General features: G+C 45.4%; 1 protein-coding gene and 2 long non-coding RNA genes across 3 annotated transcripts in view; 1 reads left to right on the top strand and 2 right to left on the bottom strand.

Moving 5' to 3' along the window:
• Positions 1-1,147: 1,147 nt before the first annotated feature.
• LOC125617407 lies at positions 1,148-2,811 on the bottom strand. The gene is made up of 4 exons (XR_007348387.1): positions 2,740-2,811; positions 2,444-2,464; positions 2,329-2,355; positions 1,148-1,177 (listed from the first exon to the last, which is right to left on the bottom strand). It is a non-coding gene; the product is annotated as an uncharacterized LOC125617407 (long non-coding RNA).
• Positions 2,812-3,003: 192 nt separating this feature from the next.
• LOC107143595 (butyrophilin-like protein 1) lies at positions 3,004-6,778 on the bottom strand. Its single transcript, XM_048805713.1, has 3 exons — positions 6,737-6,778; positions 5,774-6,005; positions 3,004-3,320 (listed from the first exon to the last, which is right to left on the bottom strand). Exons 1-3 carry the CDS (start codon positions 6,776-6,778, stop codon positions 3,004-3,006), a joined length of 591 nt encoding a protein of 196 aa, XP_048661670.1.
• A 598-nt stretch (positions 6,779-7,376) lies between these two features.
• The window catches only part of LOC125617406, a 26,145-nt gene continuing 21,965 nt past the window's right edge, over positions 7,377-11,556 (top strand). Inside the window, exon 1 of the long non-coding RNA XR_007348386.1 lies at positions 7,377-7,388. This is a non-coding gene — a long non-coding RNA (uncharacterized LOC125617406). The remainder of the gene's footprint in view (positions 7,389-11,556) is intronic.

Below are 11,556 nucleotides of genomic sequence, written 5' to 3'. Positions count from 1 at the left end.
TCTTCACACATTTAAAAAAAATCAAAGACCAACAGACAAACGAAAATTTTCTTAAAATCAAAGAAAATTATTGTGAACATCACGAATTGCATTGTGTTCCTTTTATACAAACACAGACTTTGTATATAATTTCAAATGGTTCACAGATCCCCTAAGCATCCTGGACCCAAAATTCAGAACACCAGAAACTCATTTCTCAGAATCCAAGGTACTTGGAAGAAACCCAGCTAGGACAGCGAGTCAGAGCATGAGGTGGCTGAGAGAAGACCAATACACAGAGGACCAGCAAAAAAACAAGAAAACCAAACCTGGACCCAAACAGTAAGAATCCAGGGTAAAGGGAATAGAGAACCAAGGCACCACATTAGGAAGATGTAAGTCCTAAACTGTCAAATATAATTTCTGAAATTTTCTGGAGACCAGCAATTCCTATCCACAGTTCCAATCCTGCTCCATCCAGGCTCTGCTCACAACTGAACTCTCCAGTGTAACTGCAACACCAACAAATACTATTCAAACATGATGTGTTCAGGGGGTACAGCTAACCCTAGCCTGCAGGGGAGGATGGGCCTAGAACAGGTTCACTCCTCAGCACCACAACATGAAAAACTAAAATCAAAGTTTAAAAAGACATTTGGGAAATTACCAAAAATGAAGAATAATTTAGGGCTGAGGTTGTGGCTCAGAAATAGGGTGCTTTCCTACCATGCATGAGGCACTGGGTTCATTCCTCAGCACCACATAAAAATAAAATAAAGGTATTGTGTCCATCTACAATTAAAAAAATGTTTAAAAAATTGAAGAGTGTTTAAAAGATAGGAACATGAGGTGACTTCCTTGATCCAAACAGAAGAAGTCTCTGTGGTATTCCAATACAAATTACAATCATTTTTCACATCATTTAGGAGAATTTTGCTTTCCTGTTGTGCTTGGCTTTGGTTAGTTTGGGCAGGGGACAGATTAATGTGTGATGATTGTGAAAGAAAAAAAAAAACAAGAGAAGTTAAAAGTGTTTACTGGGAGGGGTAGGAAACAAATTAAAGAAGAGAGAGCAGGAAACTCATCCCATCCTGGGTGGAGGCCCCTGATACAGAAGGTAAGAGGAGGATCCTGGAGGAGGGAAGGCCAAGGAAACATCAGAGTCACTTACCTGCATACAGAGGGGCCTTCCTCCAGGCTGAAAGGGAACACACAATGGTGAGACCACAGCTCAAACAAACCTGCTCAGCATGAATGTGCCTGCCCTGGCCTCCCCTCCATTCAAAAGATGAGACTACCCTCAGGAGGAGAGAGTCAGAAAGGAGTTGGCCTCATGCAGTATGCAGGGTCCACAGAGAGTTGGGGGAAATCCCCTGGACCACATATGAAGACAGTGGCTATACAGGCCAACTTCTGCCACTGCCCCACTGATTTCTATCTGTCAGAAAACTATCTGCCTCAAAACCTATAAAAATCCATATTCTATCTGTCTTTATTCAGTTTTGCCACTAAGGATAAAAATTATGCTATGTGTGAAAATACTTGAGAGAAAAAAATATAATTCACTCCACAATTGTCAGGGGTATTATTATATCCAGGCTTTTTCTAGCAAAGATATATATGAAAAGGGATGGGATGTACACCATGGTAGAGGGTTTGTCTAGAATGCACGAGGCTCCAGATTCATGCCTCAGCAATACAAAATGAAAAAAAATAAATAAATTTAAAAAGACACTTGGGAAATTACCAAAAATGAAGAATGATTTAGAGACAGCAAGGAGTTCTGGGGTAAAACTGCCCAATTTTTCACTTTAGGTAATATTTCTAGACAGTAAGAACCACTTTTTAGGTAGTACTTTGTTCACTCCCCCACATTTCCACCTGTGATGAGCAGACCCCTTGAATTAGCACCTTCAGGAGCTGGAGAGAACATAATCCCTCACTGGCAATTTGTAGGGACACAAACAGAAGGTCACACTTTTAAACTTAATGACACCATTTACTTATATAGATCATTTAATAAAATCATACTATCTGCCTTTAATCTTCTAGGTGCAGTCTAACAACTAGATGCATTAAGGAAAAACAAAAACAAAATATGGGCAAGCCAAGGTTGAAATAAAATGCAGAATACATGACACACCACGGGTCACCATCACACTCAGGTTTCCAAGCACTAGGAAGGAAATAGCAGCCCAGATCAAGGAATGCCCAGGGACCAGTGTTCTGGCTTCCACTTGCTTCCCAGGGAAGGGGCCCCACATGTCTGTGCCTAGACAGAAACAAGTAGAGGGGACACCAGGACACAGGTAAGATAAGGAAACAACCATTACCTGGAGAGTCACTTACCAGACAGATAAGCAGCTTTCCTCTGATCTGAAAAACAACAAGAAAGAAGAGAGCTAGGAACTAGAAAATGTGCTACCAAGGAAACAGAAAATTCAGAAAGGAAAGAAGAACTTACTGAGGTCTGCCTCGAGTTCATCTAAAAAAAAATGAAAAAAAAGTATGAACACCCATCCCCAAGAAAAGGAAAGACTGTGTGCCTGGAAAAACCTAGGAATAATGTTTCTGTTCACTAGAATTTTTAACTACAAACCCACCCAACCCCACATGTCTCTAGCTCTTCTCTCTGATCTCCTCAGTCACCTCCTCTGGGCCCAGGACCCTGGGTCTCCCTAGAGAGATGGATCCCAGACTCTGCCCTCTGTCAGCTGTCCCACTCACCACCAGGTCTGCACTTGCCCTGTGTGGTCTTACCAATGGCCTTCAGCACCTCTTCCTTTGCCTGCTGTTCCTCCTCCTTAAGCCACCGCAGATGCTCCTTTTCCTGCCTCCTTCTGGAATGTGCTTTTCTGATAAAATAGCTAGCCCCCAAGAGTAGGAGCCCCAGCATGGTCAGGACCACAGCATATTCTGGTTTCCAGGGAGGAGCCTGAAGAAAGAAGGGCTCTGTGGCCAGGCAGACAGCAGGTCAGGGGCACACCCAGGAGAGCCAGCACACTCAGAGAGGCCAGCCCCTCCCTACAGCTCTGCTGGGAGTGGGAAGCAGCACTGACCTGGGATGTAAATAGCCATGGCCTTCTCCTGGCCCAGGACAGGGTTGAAGACAGAGCAGGTCACATTCCCCACAGAACTGTCTCTCACCACCAGAGTGGCCTCCACACTAAACAGCTCCTTATTGTCTTGGGTGTGAGCCTCAGAAAGCGCTGGGAACTTGTTTCCACTGAGGTCTCTCCACTGCACCTGGGGCTTTGGGAACCATCCTGAGGCTTTGCACACCATGCACACTCCATCCTCTTCTGGCCCTTCTATGTGCACTTGGGGGTCAGAGCCCATCCCTGTGGGAAGGTAGCAGTGGAGCCCCAGGAGGCCACCTTGGGCCCTGAGACCCCAGAGTTGCCTAGATATCACAAAACTTCAGGGGGAAGGATTTCTTGTTGAATTCTGGGAATTCTATGGGAAGAGGGAAGAAAAGGAAGGATCACAGGGACCCACACAGGGCAGTAGGTTCTTCTCCCCAACTGTGAGGCCAAGGCAAACAGGAAAAATTTGGTCCCAGGACGACCGCCATGAATCTCAGTCTTCTCACCTCACACACTCTCCTGGGACATCTGCCTCTCTGTATATCATGTCCAAAATTATATTGAGTGACCACCTTGTCTCCTGAATTCTCTTCTCCTACACCCATGTTCGCATGAGTTATCTTTACCCAGTTTCCTCACATACACCTCAAACTCAAAACTCCAAACTGAATTCATAAATTCAGCTTACTTAAGAACAAATATAAATTACAAGTAAAAAGCTTAATTCTCCCTGTTGAATATAAGATTTTATTCTTTTTTCTTATATCATTTGCTTTAGGAAATGTCAATTACAAATAGGTTACTTTCTCCTCTTTTGAAATGTTTATATATGGTTTTGAAAACTGGTTAGGTTTTCTGCCAGCTTTGTGGCCCAGGAATAGCTTTCTCAAGGACCTGGGAGCCATTTCTTTGAAATGTAAACATCAGGGAAGATAGCAACACTTTGCCCACTTTTTGTGGAAAGATAGGAGCCTAACTTATGTGGGTATCTTATTCCAAGTTTTAAAACTGCTTCCTGTCATAAAGGTGGAGGATTTTATTTTGCTTCCAGATAAAGAATATTAGATGACACAGATGGTCTCCCAAACTAACAGGTAAACTTAGGATCAGTTATATGGAACAATAGTGCTTTGAGCCATCTCAGTTGAGGATTACTCATTGTTCATCTTGAAAACAAATATACAAGAGATTATATATGATTGGCTCTAAAGAGAATGATGAATTTACTTTTCTGGTTGTGTAATCCATTCACAGATCACCATACTATGTATCACACTCTGGTATGATGCTTATTCAGTAATAAAAGTGTTTTCTCCTGGCATGGAAGGCATATTCAGGTTTTAATTATGTTTCTGAAATATGACCAAAGATGTGAGTAAATCCAGGTGAGATAAGCCAAGTTCAGCCCAATTAGTTGAACTCACTTAGTGCCTGAATTAAATACATTTTTATTGCCAAATGCACCTGAGATTGTGGCTGTTTGTTACACAGCATTATCACAGCAGTAGAACTGACACAGAATTATCAATAGTCCTGCCATGAAACAACAAATGGTTCAAATAAAATCCTGGAAGTCTCTGAACTATTCTCCTCCCCTTCCAAACTCCATGCCTACAGATCTACTCAGTTGACTCTGGTTTATAAACCTGTCAGACCCCTCCTCTCTCATCCCACTGCCATGCCTCAGGTCAGGCACTCATTGTCTCCACATCATGACTGCATTCCATGCCTCCTTCTTGCTCACCTCCAATCCTCCCATTCACAGCTGCCAACATGAGCATTCCCAGCATGGCTCTGTTTAGGATTCCCCCTACTCTGCATCCAAACTCCGTAACAGCACACAAAGCCTTTACTGATCTGGTATATGGCTTCCTCTCCAACACTTCTCCCCAAACTCCACCATCTGAGACCCTCATGGCCCACACACTCAAACCCAAGAACTATCTGGTCAAATGCAAGTAACTATCATCACCATGTTGTATGCCCTCTGCCTTTTCACCTTCCAGCCCATCAACCTCCAGGGTTCTTGTGCCAGCCCAGGTGTCCACTCCTAATGATCTCATCCTGACACCTGTGAGTGGTGCTAATACAGGACCATCTCTTTATTCCAGTATTGCCACTTCTTGCCATCCTCCCCCTCACTCCTCCTACCAACAATGATGGCCTCATTATACACAGAATAATCAACCAAACTCCTACTTCAAAGGTTTCATACCAGTTGCTCCATCTGCATTAAACTCTGGCCCCCAGATATCCACCTGGCCTAATACCTACTTACTTCTGCCTTGCTCAGACTGTCAATAAGGCTCTGCCTGAGCCCCTATGTAACACTGCACCTTGTCCCAACTTCCCAGCCCACATACTGTGCCCTTTCTTAATTCTATTTGGTCTTTTGTCTTGAGTAATTATCACCTTATCACATCTTCTACTGAGTTATTTATTATAATTTTTCTTCCTTTGTCTCTTGAAAGTAAACTCCTCATGGCTGGGATCTCTGTTACACTGATATATCTCTGGGTGCAAGACGAGTCCTCACATATTTTAGATGCCCCATAAACAGTGCTTGTATTGAATCAATGAATAAAAGATGAGCCACTTTTTTTCTTTCATTTCACCTATAAAATGTGAGGCTTAATTTAGATGATCCCCAATATTCCCACCAAACCCAGTACTCCCAAGGTCTCTAGAATAGACATCAAGAAACTAACCTGCCACCTTCACTTCCAGATCAGCCTCTTCGTAGAAGCCTCCATGTCTGAAGAAGCAGGTGTACATTCCATTGTCAGAAACCTGGACCTTGTGGATGTGCACAGAAGCCTGCCCTTCTGGAAGGAAGTCCCTCACCAGTGAGGTCTGCCCTCTGTACTCAGCCATCTGCTCCTCAGTCTGTTCTTGTTGGTTCCAGTAGATGAACACTGCCTGTGAGACTGTGGTGTGGAACTACCCCATGAACTGCATTCATGGCTAGGAGTAGGGCACAGAGCAGTATGGCATCCTCGCCCAGCACTGCCACAATGGGGTGTTGAGGGCCAACAACCTGGAACTGCTCTGTGGACACAGACATAGGGGAAAGGAAGCTAGAGAGACACAGACCAAAAAACAGAGAACACACACCACCAGGTGGGAAGGACAGGAAAGCTGGGACAGGGGCCACATGAGATGAGCCCTCCAGTCTGATAGATTTGGAAGAGGAATTCTGATCATAATGATGGTGACAGAAATGATGTCAAAAACAATCCCTCATTGTCTTCCGCTCCTGGTCCCAGACCTTTCCATGAAGTAATCTCTAATTCAGTGATTCTCAAGCGTTCATGCTCCTGAACCACTAGGATGCCTTATAGAGCACACATCACTGAACCCCCATTCCAGAGCATCTCATTCACTAGATCTGGGGTGGGCCAACTAATGTGCATTTACAAGGAGTTCCAATGGTGGTCTGGGGATCACACATTGTGAATCCAAAGTCTAACTTGCCTTGTCTCAGGACAAACCTGAAAACTGACAAAGAGCATACCTGACCAAAGGTCAGCACTCTTTGGTCATTCAGTCACACCCAGGAAATTCCCCTCTTCCAATTCTAAATTTTTTACTTCAGTCTATATTTTTATCCTCCACTGAGGGAGGAGAGAAATACATATGCACTTTAAAACCCAAAGTCAAATGCTACTTACTGCTGTGAAAATCCTGCTCTCGTCATTCACAGAAACCCCCATCACTGCATGTTCAAGAAGCAAGTTCACCTCTCTCTCCACCCTTGGTGCTCTTGGGATTCTGAGGCTACCACATGACTCCTTTGCAGGACACACTGCAATGGGCCTCCAAAGAGCTACTCTCAAACCCTGTGTCTCTCCACTCTGGTCTCAGCCACTATTAAATCTCAACTGGAGGATGACTAGGATTCCTGACCTCAGTGATCCTTTTAACATGTGAACTAATCCATGTTGCTGCTCTGCTCAAAGCCTCCACATGGCTCCCCACGTCTCCCCAGGCCACACAACATGGACAACCCTTCCCAAGACCCCTCTGAACTCATCTGTTTCCTCTCTCCCCATGGGCTCTAGTCCAGCAACACTGGCCTCTGAGCTTCCTCACACCTCAGCACACTGCCAGCTCTGCATGGGCTCCTCCTGCAGGAACCCTCCTTCCAAATGGTCCTACAGCTCACTCCTCCTTCTCCAGGGTTATGCTCCCATCTACACACCACCTCACTGAACAGTGCTGCCTGCCCACTCCTGCCTCCCATGCTCCTGACTGCCCACACCCTGCCCTGCTGCATTTCCCATCATGGTCATCTCCTCCAACACACTTAGGCCTCTTTGCCTAGTTACAATTATTACTCACTGTCTTCCACTAGAAGGAAAACTTTATGACAGAATTTCTGTCTGATTCTTTCATAGAATACCACCTAACAATCAACACTTCATTAATATTTCAGGAATAAAATGAATGAATGAAAGCTTGCAGCACACACACACAAAGGCAAGAAATCAAAACATGAGGGAAAATATACTTTCAAATGTTTTTATATCCTGCTGTTTAAAACCACAAAGGACACTCACCCATGGACAGCTGGACAAGGAGAAGCAGGGAAGTGAGACAGCAGAGCAAGGAGCGACTGCAGGACCCCTCCATATCTTTAGAGCTGGGGAGAGAGATGGGGATGAGGGCCAAGACCTGCAGGCAGGACGCAGGTCCAGCCCAGAGCTCCAGCACCTCAGCATAGAGAGCAGGGCTCAGGGCTGGAGAGCAGTCCCCTGCTGGAGCAAAGCATTTCCTACTGGCACATCATACTAACGGGGTTCTGGGCCCCCCACAACCCTGACACTAAGAAACGGCTGAGCCAGGATCATTCCAGCTCTTCTGAGAAGACTGTGGTATCAGGAAATCATTCGAGATCCCTGGTAAGAAACTGTTCCTTTCTTTCCCAGGCCAACTCAGGGCAGCTCTACTCAGCCCAGAACACCAGGCTCTTCCATTCCACATACCTGGAGTTCTGTGGTGGAAGCCATTCCTCTATGTCTCTGTTATTCACACACCACTCATGACCCCCAAGAAAGGAGGGCCCAGATTCAGGGCCCCTATCAGGAAGGACATCCAGCTCCTGCTTGTCTCTTGTTCTGCCCCCTAATTATGCCCAGGTTTGGCCTGGGCAGTGTCAGAGACAGACATGTCCTCAAGGAGGCTGTGGTGCCCATCACAGGATCCCAGAACCTGCCCTGCTTTTTTAGTTGTGGAGTTCACGTAAACCTGAATCTCAGCCCAGTCCTTTCCACTGTGGGCTCAGGACATGGTGCTTCATTGGCCACACATTCCCACCAACAGGTTTGTCCATTCCTTCTGTTTCTTTAAGAAAGTTTCTTCCTGAGAGGTAATGGACCCTTCCTGGAGACAGAGCATAGAGCTAATGAGCCCTGGTCAGAGAAAATACCCCAAATTACCTACTGTATGGAAGGAGCAGGGAGAAGGCTGTCTGTGGTATTGGGAAGAACAAATTGTGGGAGCCAACTTCTAGGCTGCCCTCCAGGGTCAGCCACTCTCAATGTGACCTTCTTGGCCTCAGTTTCCTTATCTGTATGATGGGCATAATTACAACATCTACCCCCCCCCAAGTTTGTAATGAAAATGAGGTGAATTTATAGTCACTACATATAATTAGAACAGGGCCTGGGCCCAGAAAATGTTACAGAAATTTCATTAAAACAAATGAATACAGGAACAACCCTCATTAAGCTTCTCCTGGTTCTTCCTAGAACAAGACTGTCTCACCTACCCACTCCCACTGCCTATGGCTCCACCTCATTCTCTGCTCCTTCCTGCCACCAGCTTCTCCCTGGTTTCCTCCTCTTAGTTCACAGGTATCTTCAAACCCAACTTACCTGCTTCTGTGTTTTCCCACCTATGAAATGCAATGACTTCCTGGAGCGTCTCTAAACACAGCAGCTGGAGATAGGTCAGAGTCACAAGGACCCCAGCAGGCCCCAAAGCTGTCCTCAGAATTTGCAGCTGCCCCAAACTGCACTTAGAGCCCAACCTTCTGCTTCTGAATCCAATTCTCGGGTCCCAAATTCCTCATTTCCAAAAGGCAGGAATAGGGGGAAAAAGCAGAGCCAGACATATGTTGCAGTGATCTCTGCAGAGTCTCTGACACAGGGACCCCACTAAGCCCTCCCAGTTAGAGGAGCAACCTCTCTCTGGTTCCTTCCACCATCTAAAGCGAAAGCTTGCAAAAGGAGCCTGGGCAGAGTGTGCCCTGCCCTCTGGACATCGCTCCCTTTACCAGGAAGAAGGCAGCATAACAGAGCAGCAAAAAGAGGCTACCCACAATTTTCCTGGAACACTGAAGAACAGCCCCACTTAGAGGTGAAATGCCACCACCATACCCACAATGCCACCACCAATCCCTGCCCTAAGGGCAAACTCTAACTTGGAAATGTTAGGGACATGATACAAAAAGAAGGAAACAAAATTATATTGAATCCCTACTAAATATCAAGAGCTGTGCTACATAAATTTTATTTATGCCATCTCATTTTCACAACTGCAGAGATAAAGCCATGAGCCCTGTCATTTGATAATATCAATCTAGTAACTTCCTAGAGGAGGGAGAGGCTAGATGTGCCAGGAGACTGCTTCCCACCACCACATCTCCAGCCCAGCCCAGCCCCCTGCCCCAGGTAACTCAAGTGAGCAAGATCCTGAAAGGGACTTTGGACTCTCAGTTGCCTCAATTACAGGGCCAGAAAGCTTATCTCACCCTGACCTGAGCATTCTCCCTCCCAAGGTTGCCCTTTGCCTTCCATTTGGGGAGGAGGGGGTGGAAGTAGTGAAAAAGTGAGGTCTCCTTAAAGAACACTGGCAGAATCCTTGACCAGCACTGGCAGGGGACGCTGAACATCAGCACTATCCTCTCCCAGCTCATCAGGATCGCCATTCACCTGCTTTGACAAGAAACACTATTCAGTAAACCACAAATGATTTTTCTTGTATAAACTTAAATCATCCTAATACTAATGAGGTTAATATTAACTTTCTTTTATGACCAACATGTAATAAATACCTCTTATCTTTTCCCATATTAAATGTTTTCTAAATAGCTTAGGATAATTGCTGAAACCATAAAACAATGGTTAATGTAAAATGTATTAAATGCATTGAGATTCTAAAAATGTGACAGTTGATATAAAGTACTTAACTCTCCCATACCCCCAAATTTATTCATACTGTGGATTGAACACATCCTGAAATATCCAACCAGCAGAGTCTGAGAGACCTCCTTATGCCTCTCTCTCTTAGTGGAGACAGGCCCTGCCCCATCCCCACCCTGAATTCAGCTACTGAGCCCTCCTGGATGGAGCACCTGCCCCACCACCTTCTGCATGAGCATCTACCCATTCCTCATCTGAGATTCCAGGGACATAAAGTATCCCTCCCACTAAAACCCTGACATAGAGAAGGGTAAGGGAGTGAGGCCAGATGGAGAAAATATACATGCTTATAGAAAATTGAGTGAAATGTATTAGACTAATGAAAAGCAAACAATAAATAAAAATTTAAAAGGAAAAGACAGCAGACTGAGAGAAAGCTGCCATAAAAAGGAAGGAGCAGGGCTGGGGTGTGGCTCTTGTGGAGCTCTTGCCCAGCACATGTGAGACAATGGGTTCAATCCTCTGCACCACATAACAGTGAACAAAATAAAGGTATTGTGTCCATCTACAACTAAAAATATATTTTTTTAAGAAAAGGGGGGCTGGAAGTTCAGACCTGGTATTTGGTCTGCCTATTAGGAGATGTGACACCAGAATGGACACATTGGCCCAGGGTATCTGAAACATGTTCCCCAGTTACTGCAATGTCAGATCAGTTGCAGAGAGCCAGCACAGGCACTGACCATATGTGTGACCCATCAGTGACCTGGGAAGAATTTACTGATGTTCCCAATCCCAGGTAGGTCAGGCCCATGTATGGTCAAGGGTGAAACAGGTGAGTCCCAGTGGAGGGATTTCAGAACTGGATCATGGAAAAAGGCCTAGAGGTCCCCAAAGTTGACCTTTGCCCCTCAGAGAAGTAGACGAGGGCCCAGGGAAAGAGATGCCTTGTCCAGCCCCAAGAGGCACATTCTAACAGTTCCTAGAATGCTGCACACCTTTTTTCTGTCCTGTCACAGAGACTCCTCCCCTCAGGCACAGCCAGGGCCTCTCCTCTCTAATAACCACCAAGAAATACTTAGGCACACCATTCACTGAGAGTCATTTTACCTTGAACATTTTATACTTCATTCCCATGATGATTTACTACAATACCATGAGGTGGTTCTCACTGTCCTCATTCTAGAGCTGAGGAATGGAGCTTCTACAATATGTGGAAGCTATCCAAGGTCACAGGGTCACGTGGACAAACACTGACAGGGGTAGATCTGCCCCAAGGCACAGTCTAAATCTAAAAGAGTTGGGGGCACCAGCACTTGCAATGCTCCAGGGACCTGGGGGGGGGG

This window comes from Marmota marmota, unplaced genomic scaffold (genome assembly GCF_001458135.2).
Source record: "Marmota marmota marmota unplaced genomic scaffold, marMar, whole genome shotgun sequence".
Classification (NCBI taxonomy): Eukaryota; Metazoa; Chordata; class Mammalia; order Rodentia; family Sciuridae; genus Marmota; species Marmota marmota.
The sequence above is the reverse complement of the archived record's forward strand: the minus strand, read 5'-3'. Positions and strand labels throughout refer to the sequence as shown.

Coding starts and splice junctions, on each gene's coding strand:
- LOC107143595 (XM_048805713.1), bottom strand. CDS start 6,778: ATGGGGGTTTCTGTGAATGACGAGAGCAGGATTTTCACAGCA. Junction 6,006..6,736: donor AGAGCAGGATTTTCACAGCA/GTAAGTAGCATT, acceptor TTCATGGGGTAG/TTCCACACCACAGTCTCACA. Junction 3,321..5,773: donor TCTGGAAGTGAAGGTGGCAG/GTTAGTTTCTTG, acceptor ACCTTCCCACAG/GGATGGGCTCTGACCCCCAA.